The following is a 14,050-nucleotide window of genomic DNA, read 5'->3' as shown; positions in this document are numbered from 1 at the left end:
CCTACCAAACGGTTTTCATCAAACACTTCAAAAAGGAGTCTGTGTTTCTGAGGATTAACCTAGGAAAAAGAAAGATGTTAACAGTTAAAATATCTGCTGAATTCCACTGTTCGTGCCATTAAGACAAATGACATATTTCTTCCCTCCTGCACAAGCAGAGGAAGACTAATAAAAAGTCAAAATTAAAACAACGGTTTCTCATAGAACTTGGTATGAGAGTTCAAGAATGTATCATTGCTTTTACATATATCTAAGTAAAAACTAAAGGATGCTGACATTCAGATTATGATTCTTTTTCCTCCCATAACACTGGCTTAAAGCATATGTAAGCATATTGGTTTAACTAGAGGTCTAAAAGGACCAAAAAGTATTTTCCAACATTGAGATACATAACCTAAAAAATATTTATGGTTAAATTTACAGATGGCAAACTAGTGAACCATATGTTGTTCTTCCATGGAAGATTTAAAACCAATGGTTTATCTTTATTAATCAAACTAGAAGTCTTGAACAACACCACAGCAAGGAAAATTAAAATTTTCATCAGTAAAAAAAAGTTATTAAAAAGAGGTATAGCTAACAAATGCAATAAAATGACCTCCTTCTTCCTCACATAGCACTGACAGAAAGAAAGATGAGAGGATACTGCCTATAAGCATGTAAGAAAGAGAGGCAACAGTAATATTCAAAACAACAGCAAAAAGTGGAAAGAATTAAAATAATACCAATGGTGCAAGACCAAGCAGGCAATCTAATAAGTTTATCAGAGGGGAATAAAAAAGAACTAACCCATACATATAAAGATATCCAGGAGTATAGTGGTTTTTTATGTTGCAGAAAAACTCTGACTGGAAACTGACGATACATGTTACTTTATACAAGGTCACAATTTCCTCATTATTCAAGATTTAAGTTGTTTATCAGAGGAGGGAAATTCATCATCACTTGGGCATGCTTTACAAAGGCAGCTGTCTCGCATTCCAAATTCAGAACTCAAGTGTTCTTTATAGCAGTCACTTACAAAATTGGGTCCTCCCAGCTCCTGAAACACTCAACAATACTGTCCACATTCTGACTATGTGCTTGTTGGACAAATAAGACCTACATTAAACATCAAATCTACATTTTGTTCCAAAAATATAAATGATAGTATGTTCATTATGCAACACCACCAATTGGCACCAATTAGCCAAAATCTGTGCCATCCCAAAACTAGTTGATAAATTTATGCCCAAGTTTTTCTGCATTTCTGGAACAAAGAACGTAAAGATTGAAAATTTTACTGTAGCACAAATATAAGTCTTGAAAATAACAGATGTGCTGCTAAGGAAAGTAGTCCATAAGCCTTTGAACATTAATTATAAACACTGCATTTCTGGTTTAAACAAAGCAGCAAGAAAAAAGAATCCTATTAACATAATAAGCAACTCAGGTAACAACATAGTAAAAAAAAAAAATCCACAAAAAAACACAAACACTTACTCGAAATAAAAGTTCCTCATTCCACTTTGGGTTCAAGGACTGTAAGTAGGGAGGAAAAGAACAACATTGGTTACAGTGCCAACAATATACTGGTGCCTTTTTCTGCTTTTCTTCACATCACATCTATTTCATCTCCTGTAACAACCTACTTCAAGCACAAAAGCTTTAATCTTGCTATTACAGATAAAAGTCATAGAAGTCTTACGCTGTTTAATGCAGTGCAAAATTGAGACAACTTATACACGTATTCTCAGATCTTGGGTAATAACAGGGATGCAGAAAAGGCCTGTCCTGCCATGCAAATCAGTTAATTTACTGTATGTCTTCAGTAGCACTCTCTGCTTCCTCTCAAGTCCATATCTGCTATCTGCATTGCTTACATGCAAGCACAAATTAATTCTAAATTATGAACTCATAGCAAATGCCAGATCTCTCAACAATGTCATCTAGACACAGCAGGCACAGATGGACCAAAACCAACATTCTCTGATCAACCACACATCTATTTTGAGTGTGCCTATTTTTAAAAATACTATAGATGCTTAATAACAGTTATCATGAAGCTGCATGAAGGTGAAATAGAACCACAGAACAATTCTTGGGTCAGCTCATAACAAATCATTACCAACAGCAATTTGGAAGATTATTTTCTCTCTCATGTATAGTCTTTCCTTTCCAATAGATCTACCATAAATTATTACTTCTAACACTGACTTTTGTCTGAGATATCCTAGAGAAACCAAAAGTATCATGACTCAGGTGAACTATACAATTTGATGCACAAAACAGAAAAGTTGTATAGAAAGAGACAGATTATTACACCATTAAGGACCTAAAACAACTAAAGCAACCCAGTACTTCCATTAACTACTTAGTTTTGGGTCATTACTTACCTTATCTTCTTTAATGCTTCTCACCTTACACCAGTAAATTTATTGAAAGGAAAATACTAAAAATAATGCAACAAACAGAAAAATAGAGTAGACTATAGAACATTTTTTTCCACTCAGAAGGAATGTTAGTCCTCATATTTTTGTCATTTTAATTTTTTTCCTCAGAGTTTAATGAAAGAAATAAAGCCCACATCCACAAAGACAAGTAAGCTAACCTTTCTAATAGTCTTTGTCTGAACACTGCTAAGGACTCCATTCACTGGATCATACACTGTCACTTTCACATATGGGTCACTGAAGGGAAAAACAAAAAAAAAGATAAGCAAGTTGCTAGAAATCCTTTTTCTTTTTGTCAGCATTATTAGCAGTTGAGCTATAAAAGGTTTAAATCAACAGAAGCTATGAAACTAGGAGTAACGATTACTTCACAAGAACTGTATGTATTGACACTTAGAAACATTTTCTAAACAGTATCATTAATAATGTTTAAATTAGTTTTTAACCCCGTAGCAGCTCTGCTATTTTACATTCTGCATATCACTATAATTGGATTCTTTCTTCTTTCACAATTCTTCTTTCATGAGAAAAGGTTTAAAATATCCTGATGCACTTCTACAAAACACACACGCATGCACAATCAGTTGTGACTGAAAATGCTTGAAGTATTGTACATCTTGGTTTTGACAGTAACAATTTGGAACATCTAGAATCTGAGGTGCTTCCTTAAACACGCAATATATTTTTAACATTTTCTATTCCAGAGAATTTGAGTTCAACCTGAATGTTTCAGTTAGTGAAGGCGTTTAAGAGGATTGCTTAAAATGGTCTACTGCCTCAGATTGGGATTTTTTTCTTCCTATGATCAACAATCTTATGATTATCTACTTTTTTCTACAACAGGGGCAAAGTGTTCCATTCTGATGCAAAAATCTGACACCATTTTTCTTGGAGAGTTGAAAATCTGTATGCCATTGAAGACAGACAAGACATTCTATGACTTAAAAAAAAAAAAAAACCATAAATATCACAAGGGAAATTTTTCTACTGCTAAACTGATGGCACAATATTAATAATATTGTTAGCGCATTATTCTTGCATTCTTGTACATACACCTAAAAAAGCTGACAGCAGATATTAAACCCACCAGCACTTCTCCAGTCCCTCTGCTCAAAGGACAGAAAAAAAAACGTTACCATAAGCTGCATGCCATTGCTTGCCAATTCTACAAGATCCTGCAAAGCATCTCAAAGTCTGATCTTTACTGTGGCAAATGTTAAGCCACTATAATTGTTTCTTCCCTTTTACAGATTGTTAACTTAGAAATTTGTACATACCCAGAGCCTGCAGGCACTGGCACTGGTTTACCACATCTATGGAATTGGTGGATGCTGTTTCTCTGCATGTAATTTGAGTTAAAATAGTCTTGTTGTGCTGTTTAGTATTGTGCTCACCCCAAGCCTTTAAAGTACCGATGAGATACTTTTGATTATAATTGCACTATTGTTTTAACTGCACTCTACCTGAAGAGACATGTTCATGTAAATGTCCTCCCTGACAGAACCACTGTATTATGTGGAAAATTATGCTTTACCACACATTGTTTTCCTAGGTCATAAGGTCTGTCCAAGTAACTCTGAGGCAAGAAAGCACACATCTTAAATGTTTATATAGCCTCTGATCATTTACAAGGTATCAGTTAAAACAATTCTGCTTTCTTTTGAAACACATATAGTAGGCTTTACTAAGATAAATAGCTATGGAAAGTAAATAATCAGATGTCTCCTAAGATATTAACCCCTTGTGTTCTTACCTGGCTCCTAGGATGTCCTTCTTGGCCAGACCGATTCCAGCTATAACCTTCACCCTGACAATTCGTGTGTTCTCCTGAAATACAAAATGCCATGTTTAGGATGCGTTCAGTCAATTTAGTTTTCAGATCTGTTTCTAGTCTACAGAGCTAAAAAGCAATTATTGGCAGTTTTGGATTCACACTGAAAACTACAGATCAGTAGTGTAGATACATTGTCTGACTGAACAAGTTCTAAAATTCAATAGCAAGTTCAATCTACTTTTACTCCTTTCCAAGCATCGCACTGCATACAGTAATAGACAGAGAATTCAACCAACCAGCTATATCAAAATTGTAGGGTTTTTTGTTTGATTGGTTTTTTAATAATTTATCTGGGTTCTCAGCATTCTCAAGTGGGATTCTGTTGAGTTAGGGTGCTTAATGCTACAGGACATGATGGCTAATCTCACATATAGCTGTTCCCAGCAGCCCCCTTTCCCAAACACCCCTCAGAAAGATGACATTGCTCTAGCACCAGCAGTCACCATTTTCCCCTGAGAGCCCTGCAATACTCTCCTACTGATTTGTATGTATTATGCAGCACACAAGGTTGAGCAAAATAGGAAGAGTGAGCAAGCTGCTATCACTGCAATTCAAACAGCCCTGTGGCTTCTATGGCACCCAAGCTGCACACAGCTCTGGTCACGCTACCGAGCCAGGCAGACATGAGAAATTCAGGTGGGTTGACCTCAGTGAGGTTGGAAGCACATTACGCTGAATGATTCATTCTTCTCCTACCCTGAACATCCTGCAGAGGACAGAGGGCTGTCTGCAGGATGACCGTCTGACCTCTCCTCCCCACACACTGATGATCAGGCTCTGCTGATCTCAGTTGAGCTGTGAGGCTCTGGAACGCCACGCAGCAAACCACATCTGTGCACACCCCAACCACCCTGCAGCAGCCAAGCTCGGTGCCAGGGCCTGCAGCAGTTCTTCCATCCCAAGCCAGGTTACTCTCTAATGATCAGCGGGCCCTCAACGTGTCCAGATAGAACAACCTATGGCATAGCTGCTCCCAAATCCTGGTATCATCTCCTTCTAGGATGCAACCGTTCAAACTGCTAAACTGACAGAATGGAACTTGCCTCATTCTGCCAGATGATTTTCTGCCAGTTTATTCAGCTGATCACCTCACCAGAGGTCCCCAAATCAACAGATAACACTCTCACGTAAGATAAGCCGAGTGCAGTTCATTTGTTTTCCTACTTTAATCTCTGATCCAAGTTTTGAAATTTGAAGTATACCTCTACAGATGAAACTCACAGAGAATGTGAGGAAACCCCAAAGCTAGGGCTGTTAATGCAGAATGGCAGCGCCTGCTGGCTGCTAGGCAGACTTTTTGAAGAGGCCAATGTAAGAGTGACCAAGTACTCGCACAGAGAGCACACGTAGCAATCTGCTGGAGGCAAGAACATTCTGTTGTCACCTCTGAAATACAGCAGTACCACACGGGTTGTGGTGACAGGCCTGCAGAAGTGCAGAAGATAAGTACAGCCAAGACATTCACTTCACCAACAGCAAACTCAGTAGTCATAAAAAAAACTGCACCAGCAGTGTACCTTTATATTCCTTTAGAATATATCTCAAATTTTCCAGAAAGAAATGATGTACACGTAAAATAAACCTTCAGTGATCTGCAGAAGACAACAACACTCATCCCACAGAGGGCAGCTCTCTGGTGACTGCTGAAGTGACAAACAGGCACAAGCGGGATGTGGTTTTGCCTGTAAAGCTGCCACTACTGCTTTAATCCACAAAACAGATCAAACGTAGTTTGCTTTTTTTTGAGCTGTGTATTGCCTAGCTTCACATCATCGTGCTATTTAGGGAATGTAAGAAGAGCTGTGCGAAATAAAGTCAGACCAGGAGCTAAGGACTCTAACATACAAGTTATTAACATACAAATAATTATTAGAAACACACTCAGTCAAAAAACCTGTCACCGCTCACGTGAGAGGGCAAAACAGCAGCAGTGCTGAGCCAGCACCAGGTGGTGGGCAGGGGGGAAGAAGGTGTGCACACATAGGGCACTGCCTTCCTCTTTTAGAATTAATGAGATGAGAAAAAGTAATCGTTTTAAGTGCTCTTAATGCTCTTTAGTTTTCTATACCCAGGTAAGGTGTAGAGGGAGTATAATTTGCTAATTTACCTTTTTTTTTTTTGTACTTTCTGTACTCCTGCAATATAAGATAACTTTTAAAATAATCAAGACACTTGATTAGCATCCAGGTTTATTCCAGTGTTAGACTGTGGCTATTTTATCCTGCCACTGCGGACTACTGCTGTTAGAACTTCAGAGGACACAGACTTTTGAGACACCTGCTATTCCTTATTTTCTCCTTTCTTCCTTTTTCAGCACACGCAGTGCTAAAATCCAGCTCTGAATACAGAACTATTAGTTTTCAACACAGACCTTTCTAGTGCTCACCATTTCAATATCCAAGCGAGTCACAGGAAGTCCTGTGATTAGCAGAGAGAGATACCCATTTCACAGAAAACTGAACCAGAGCAATGAAGAACTGCTAAGTTTGGGCACTGAAATTCAGATCCCCAAGTACAGCACATAAAATAAGCAGGTGTGCACAAAATAGCCTCAGTTACAGCTTCCTTTGGAGCCTAGCCTCTTTACCATCATTTTATTTGTGCCAGCAATATCATATTAGCAATTCTGCATTAAGCACAAACCAGCCAACAACAGAACGCAGAGAGACACGAAGCTGAGGCTCCATGCCAGCACCCAGGGCCAAAGCAGCAAGCTGCAGGTTTTCTATAGCCCCAGGGTGATTCACTCTGAACTGTGCATGCAGAATCATACATGAGAGCAAGTCTCTGATCGTAAACAAAGGGCATTTCCCACATTTGTAACTTGAAGAGGTTTGGCTAAGCTTTTGAGTTACGGACTAGAATGGATGTGATGGATTCGTTACATACCCAATCTCTGTCCCCTTCCCCAAACCTAGCCTGTGGTCCAAGGAACTAAGAAAGATGGGAAAATACCAGCTTCAAAACACCTTCCCCTAACAAGGGCGGCTAAAAAACGCCCAAGCTGAGCAACATTCACTGAAGTAAAGCTGAAACAGAGCGCCTGAGGGCTGTGCTGTCAGCCCAGCTACACGGCCTCCACGCTGCTGGCAACCATTAAGAGAGCAGAGCGCAGCGCAGCCCTGCAGCACGCTGAGGCAATTCTCCACCGCTATTCCAGCGCAACCGCAACCCTGAGAGGAAAACAAGCGATCCGTGAGAGGTCCGCAGCTCTGAAACAGCGCACGAATCGCGACACAGCCACGCTACAGCGCACTACGGGTAACGCCAGAGCTCTCGGAGGAGCTCTTTGCGACGCCCCGCGGCAGCGCACGGCTCGGCCCCCAGCCTCCTCGCCGCGTTCGGCAACGGCGGCGCCGCTCCTTCCCGACACGCCGGCCCCGAGCGCCCCGCGGCGCCCGGCGGCCACAAACAAAGCCGCGGCCGTGGGCGGGACCCGGCGCCGCCTCCGCGCACGGCCCGGTAGCCGAGAGCCGCCCCGGGACGCCGCCCCGCCGCTGGGCGGCACCGCGCCGAACCCCGCCCCGCCCGCGGTGCCGCGGCCCCCGCCCGCCCGTTCTCTCCCTCCCTCAGCCCACCGCAGCCCGTCGCCGGAAGCCTCCGCCCCGCAGGGACCCCCGCCCGGCCCGGCTCCGCGGGTTCCCCGCGGGCGCGCCTCCGCCCCCCTCCTCGGCCACCGCCCGCCCCGCGCGGAGCCGGGCGTCCCGCGGGCCTCACCTCGTCTCCGGGCAGCCCGAACACCTCCACGGGAGAGGCCGCCATGCCGCGCGCCGCCCGCCACGGCCGCGCCCCGCCCCCGGCCCGCCCGCGCCGCCGGCCCGCCCCCGCCTCGCGCGCCCCCTCCCCTCCGGCCTCCCGCCCCGCGCTGATTGGCGCAGAGGAGGAAGACGGCGGCGCCCGATTGGTCCTCCCGCCGCGCCCCGCCCGGAGACACGCGCCGTGCGGCTGAGGGGCCGCGCGGTCCCCGGGGCCGGGCTCGTGCGCCTCGGGGCGGCCTGCGGGTCCTCCGTGTGCGGGCGGCGCGGCGTTTGTCCGAAGTGCGCCCGGTATCCTTGTCGTGTCACGTGTCCTTTCTGCATCCCACGGGACCGTTTGCGTTAACAAACAGAGCTGCGGGGAATCTCGAGAAGCGGAGGAGGAAAATAGCGCCGAGGTGCAGATGGGATCCCGCGCACCGGGGTGACGGCGCGGCCTTCGGTGGGGCCTGGCGGAAGGAAGGCCCGGTGTGAGGGAGCTGGCCTGGAGCCGTGGCCGGGCAGAGAGAGGGCCCAGGGCGGGAAGCGAGCTGCCACGGCCAGCGTGGAGACAGACAGCCTCGGTGTAAAGGCCTCGTGCTGTCTCAGAAGGAAGATCTGCGGCTGGCAGCAGTGTGTCAGTGAGGGAGGACGCAGGTGTTGCTACTGACAGCGAGCAGGCAGCCCTAGGGAGCGCCCCGTGCCCCTCAGCAGTTCCCCAGCTGCCGTTTGAAGGACCTGTTTCCAAAACAGTGGTAAGAGGCTGAACTCGTGCTGCCCTTACCAGAACTGTGCCGAGGCATCAAGCCAGGCACCCTGGTGGGAAACGTTCCCTGGTGCTGCCAGGCCCTGCCCATGGTCACACCTGGGGCTGGCAGGCAGCCTTGAGCAAAGCATCTGTTGTTCTGGGGATAGAAGGTCGTCAGCTCTAATTGGTTGGCTCTAGAACACCGCTGACCCTGACGGTCAGTTGTGTCTTCTATTTAAAGCTTAGCTACAGTGGTTTTCAGGAAACAAGGCATTTTGTGCATCAGTTACATTCTGTGAAATCTTAGTTCACCAGTCAGGGCTTGGAGCTTGATGATCCTTGAGGTCCCTTCCAACCCAAGCTGTTCTGTGGTTTTATGATCACCAACAAGAAGTCAGTCATCTTATCTAATGGGCTTTGTTGGTCCCTGGCTTGCAACTTCTCATCTGTTTATCTGCAGGGTGGGTTGTCCTCCCAGTTTACCAGCTGAGAAAGTGAGCAAAGAGCAAAGATCTGTTTCTGCCAGCATCATATTATGCATGTCTCAAAGTGAATGTAGGGCATTATTTATTAAAGATGGTATGAGTGCACTTAAACTGGTGAGAGCCAGACAGGGTGGCATTCAGACAGCTATCCTTAGTCAAGATGATCTAATGAAGATCACTGTGGAGAAACCATATCTCCTATTAGACCAGCTGGTACCATTTGGAAAAAAAAAGACCCAGACATTCTTCTGGTTAATTCAAAAGGAAGAGCCCCTCCTGTCTCTGGGTGAGGCCTCCAGACATGCGATCATTCAATTCAGTTCCATTCACTTTCTTTACAATACCTCTTCATAGCAAAATTTGAGGCTTGTCCAAATTTAAATGGTTCCTGGGTGACTCTGAGCAAGGACAACCCACCTAACTGATAGTAGGCACAATCTCCACGTCACTCTGTGAAGAGCTACTGTTGCTATGGTTGAATCTAGTGTTGATTAAGAAACTTCCTACAGCATGCTAGGAAAACCATATGGATTTGTGGCTGTCAAGCATGATTCTTTTTGCAATGCTGCCTCTTATACTTGGTTAGAGGGCACAAACCATGTCAGACACTCCCAAAATTTTATGTGTTTTTTTTTTTTTCAGAATTATATCAGTTAGTCTAATAAAACATACAATTTTATTTTTCCATATGAAGTGGTTATTACAACATTGCTGTCGTGTGGCTGAACTCTGCACTGTCCATCTCTGCAGTCTCAGTCCCACCTTTTCTACACACCAGAAGCACACCCGAGGTGTTACTGAACGAAAGCGTTGCTTGTGAATAGTTTATTAGCACATTCTTTCTGTAAAACATCAAAACTCAAACATTAACTTCTGAGTAGCCTATCATTTCAAGATGAAACGATGCCCCTTCTGAAATTTACAACAGGGCATTTGCACACTCCATTTTTTTAAGTCATATGTTTTTTTTTATAATATATAGTTTTATTTTGTTTCCATGAAAAGACCACAGATTGTCCAGAACTGAAGTTATAGTACAGTTGCAAAACAAGGCCATCAGCAGTTGCCTGCTATCAGCGTGGCTTGTGCTTGGTTTGCTACCCAGAGGTACCCATATGCTGAGATAAGGTCTGCGTGCGTTTTCAGTGTAATCAAGAATTATCTTCAGTATTGCAGCAAGCCTCTAGCAATTCACTTAAAAGATAATAAACTTAAGCTAAAGAATATTCCCTTAAAAAGAGAAGAAAATAAAATGAAATGTTTGTTAACAAACATTGTGTTCTCATATAAGATGTCTCCAGCATTTAATATTTTATGATCTTATGCAATTTCAGACTAATAGGGGAAGGGAACTCCTCTGAGAGATCTTCCTTTTCTTTTTACAAATAATTTATTGTCGGCTGCACAGAATAACCCTGCACTTGGATCATCTAAGTGCAATGGAATGCTTTATCTGTTTATCAAGACCATTAAAAACATATGAATATTTAATCTCATTACACCATCCCAATGGTGAGTTCTCATCTGGTAACAAAGAAATGTGACTTCTCTTGCCATCTAACTCAGCATTAATTGACCTGAAAGATTAAATTAAAAAAAAAAAACAAAACAACACAACAAAAAAGGAACTTCATTTTCCATCTCTTAGATGATAACATCTAGACTGACAGACCAAAGGTATGGTCAGAATTTTATTTACATATACAATGTTTGGTTTGCTTCTTTCTTTACACTAAATCCTTTTACGATCTAAAGACATCTGTACATTCTAATACTGAACTGCTTTGAAGAAAAAACAAACACAAAGCTGTTTTTGTTGTTAAGCAGGAAATGAGGTTGTAAAAGAAGATTTGTTTCAGATTTCCAAAGGGTTATCATAATAAAACAACCTTTAGCTTAAGAATATATGTGAACAGTGGTCATGGTTAAGTTATAAAAGCTAGGACAATAAGTGACATCAAGGTATATCCTGGATTATTCAATACAGGATACGGATTTGCTATAAAGGATTTTAAATCAAGTTAGATAAATTACCTCCATTGCTCTTGCTTTAAACCAAAGGAATCAGAGGTAATTTTATTGCACTTACAAAACAAAACACCCATATGCAAACGATAACACATTTAGATTTTTGTCCTATTATCTTTTGTTCTACTGAGTCATACAATAGAAAATGTAATGATGAACCAGTCGTGGTGTCACAGTGACAGGTAAATGGAAAACTACATACAGGAGGGAATTAACAGAAAAAATATATATCGCAAGTGAGTCACTGCTGTGACTAAGCTAAGTAAATACCTATTGAGAGCATCGAAGTCTCAATTTCTCAACTATGGTGGCAGTGACTCACTAAGACAACTAATGTCAGAGAGTTAAGAGCCCCAAACCTAACATTCTTCTCAGCTGAACAGTTAATTGCAAATATGTGCTAGATAATAGATTTCAAACACCATGATAGCATGATGCAATACTGATACCAAGATGAAAGCTTGCATTTTGAAAGCAAGAACTTCAGTCTGATAAAATGGTCCCAAACTGACTATTGTCCTTGCATTGCATTCTAACTGTGTAGGTCAGGTTGCTCTGAAAGTAATGCCTCTTGTCTGTTTCCATGGAAACTACAACAGATACAAAGAACACAGTAACACTGTTAGAGCAAATTCTCAGCAACAAAACACTTTTTCAACAGTCACCACCACCATTAGCTGTGCATTTTCACCAGCAATGAACAACAGCCTACATGCCACACATAAAAATCTGCACCAGTGGAGGTGTCCCACTGTTTCACAGCTGCTGTGATGGCAAAGCAGTGACACCATCACTCGTGCAGAGATCTCCATCCCCGCAGAGAGCTGCTGACATCTACAGCTTGCAATGGAGCGAGGGGTGGATATAAGAAGGGAAAGATGTACAGCAAGAAACGTTGTTCCTCATTTCTGTGACTGGCTCAAAAGTTTACAAGCAATTTGAAATGTTTCTTGATGAGCAAACCTGCATAGTAATAACTGTAGAGGAGGTGGAGAGATATATTCATTTTGTGCATATGCATTTGAACAAAGCGGTAAACACTTGTCTGAATCACCACCACTGAGATGTTGTTTTTCTGTTTTCAGCTGGAGAGGGAGGAGCTGCCAGAACCGAAACATGGAGGTGCTGAGTTCCGGTCAACTGCTGTCACCATTCTCAGCTTAATTATCACTAGTGATCCCATGGTTAACACAATCCTTGTGGCTATTTAGGTCCACAGCTCAGCCTTCCATAGTGTTACAGAAGTAAGAACTTTCTGGACCTTATGTATTTGGGTTTTTCTTAAAATACCTTGAGATTATCATCCTGTGTGCACGTGAACTAGTCCATACTAGATTCGCTCTACTAGTAGCTAAAACATTGCCAAGATCAGAGGAAGCTACTTTTCAGAATGGGTGTGCTCATGCACTCCTGTATTTACTCCTCTCTTTTCTTTCTATAAGTAACCCTTGTTGGGGCAGATATTAGCTATTCCATTAGCACAAGAATATCTATCTGAACAAGGCCTCTTGGACACGGGAGCTTTGACTCCCCTCTTCTGTGTATGTAAAGAGAGATTGTTTTGATTTTCCAAGCAGTGTGAAACAGAAACAGAAAGCACTTTGTCCCAGCCAGAAATAGTAATTCCAGCTTTTAGTAATACACAGCTTTTTCAACAACACATTTCAGAATGCCCCCTCTTGTCTCAGGGCAACCCGGAACTGACTCTGGGAACTAGCTATCACAGCCCTTGGAACAAGCATCCTGTTGAAGTAGTGATATGGAGAAAGCAAGTTAAAGACTTGAGAGCATTTCTGTTGGAGAAAGGAGTTGATGAGTGAGTTCTAACTGGGGAGTTTATAATAGAATAGAGTTGTAGAGTTGTGTTTTTTGTCAGTTCTGAGAAAACAAGGATATTTAAGAAGAGGAAGCACAGTAACTGTAAAATAAACATGCTGAGAAGCAGAGATTTGTAGGGACAGGCTGTTCAGCTACCCGAGGAAGGCTGCAGTGACCACAGCAGCTTCAAGTTCACTGAAAACTTGATTCTAATTTGCATCATGTGATTTACTATTACAGATAGGCAAAGTTTCAATGATAATAACTTAAAATAATCTTTTGAGAAGCAGCAGTTTAGTAAAAATAAGATGACAATAAAGATGAGCTACAAGGCCAAAAAAGGAAGTTTTTAATAATTGCTGAGCCGAAGTATTACCAGATATAGCAAACAGGTAGGCAGGCTCAGGGAGAACAGACTCAGCAGGAGCCACGACAAAGCAGTTGGATACGTAGATGTTCCAAGGCAACCCACTGTGAGTACTTACGTCACTGGGAGGGTCTCTCTTGAATATTCAACACACGTAGCAGAAATATCATCATCTATTAAGAACATTCTCTGGTTCTGTAACCTTTGGGTTATAAGTGTTCAGCACTATACATTTTCTAAGCAAATTTCTCATGTTCTCAGTTCACTTTTGACTGAACTAGCTTTGCTTAACTTGTGTATATATGTGTGTGTGTATATATGTACACGTGTATTATAAAAATACTCACATATTTACTAAAAGATTAGCAGCAAAATTCACCATCCAGACATGAAACTAACACTCAGATCAGCATCCACATGGGGATGCCTGTAATACTGAGGAGCTACACAGAACTCTAAATAGCACAGCTATCACTACTGTGTTCCAGGGTTCTCAACCAAACTACTACTACATTTGCTGGTAAATTTCAACTCAGATTCAGCTGAGAGTTGAAGCTGGTGGGGTTTTTTTTCCCCCCAGATGTAGTAGTATTTCTACATGAGT

At 42.5% G+C, this 14,050-nt stretch overlaps 1 protein-coding gene across 2 annotated transcripts in view; it reads right to left on the bottom strand.

Annotated features, from left to right (window-relative positions):
• NEDD4 (NEDD4 E3 ubiquitin protein ligase) overlaps nt 1-8,066 on the bottom strand; it is a 49,620-nt gene extending 41,554 nt beyond the window's left edge. For both annotated transcript variants that reach the window (XM_090148837.1, XM_031616523.2), the window contains exons 1-5: nt 7,984-8,066; nt 4,186-4,259; nt 2,591-2,669; nt 1,483-1,521; nt 6-59 (exon numbers count right to left, since the gene is read on the bottom strand). In XM_090148837.1, the coding sequence (XP_090004963.1) occupies nt 6-59; nt 1,483-1,521; nt 2,591-2,669; nt 4,186-4,259; nt 7,984-8,028 (291 nt within the window). In that variant the 5' untranslated portion in view covers nt 8,029-8,066. The remainder of the gene's footprint in view (nt 1-5; nt 60-1,482; nt 1,522-2,590; nt 2,670-4,185; nt 4,260-7,983) is intronic.
• Nucleotides 8,067-14,050: the final 5,984 nt, after the last annotated feature.

This window comes from Phasianus colchicus, chromosome 12 (genome assembly GCF_987193195.1).
Source record: "Phasianus colchicus chromosome 12, bPhaCol1.hap1.1, whole genome shotgun sequence".
Lineage (NCBI taxonomy): Eukaryota > Metazoa > Chordata > Aves > Galliformes > Phasianidae > Phasianus > Phasianus colchicus.
The sequence above is the reverse complement of the archived record's forward strand: the minus strand, read 5'-3'. Positions and strand labels throughout refer to the sequence as shown.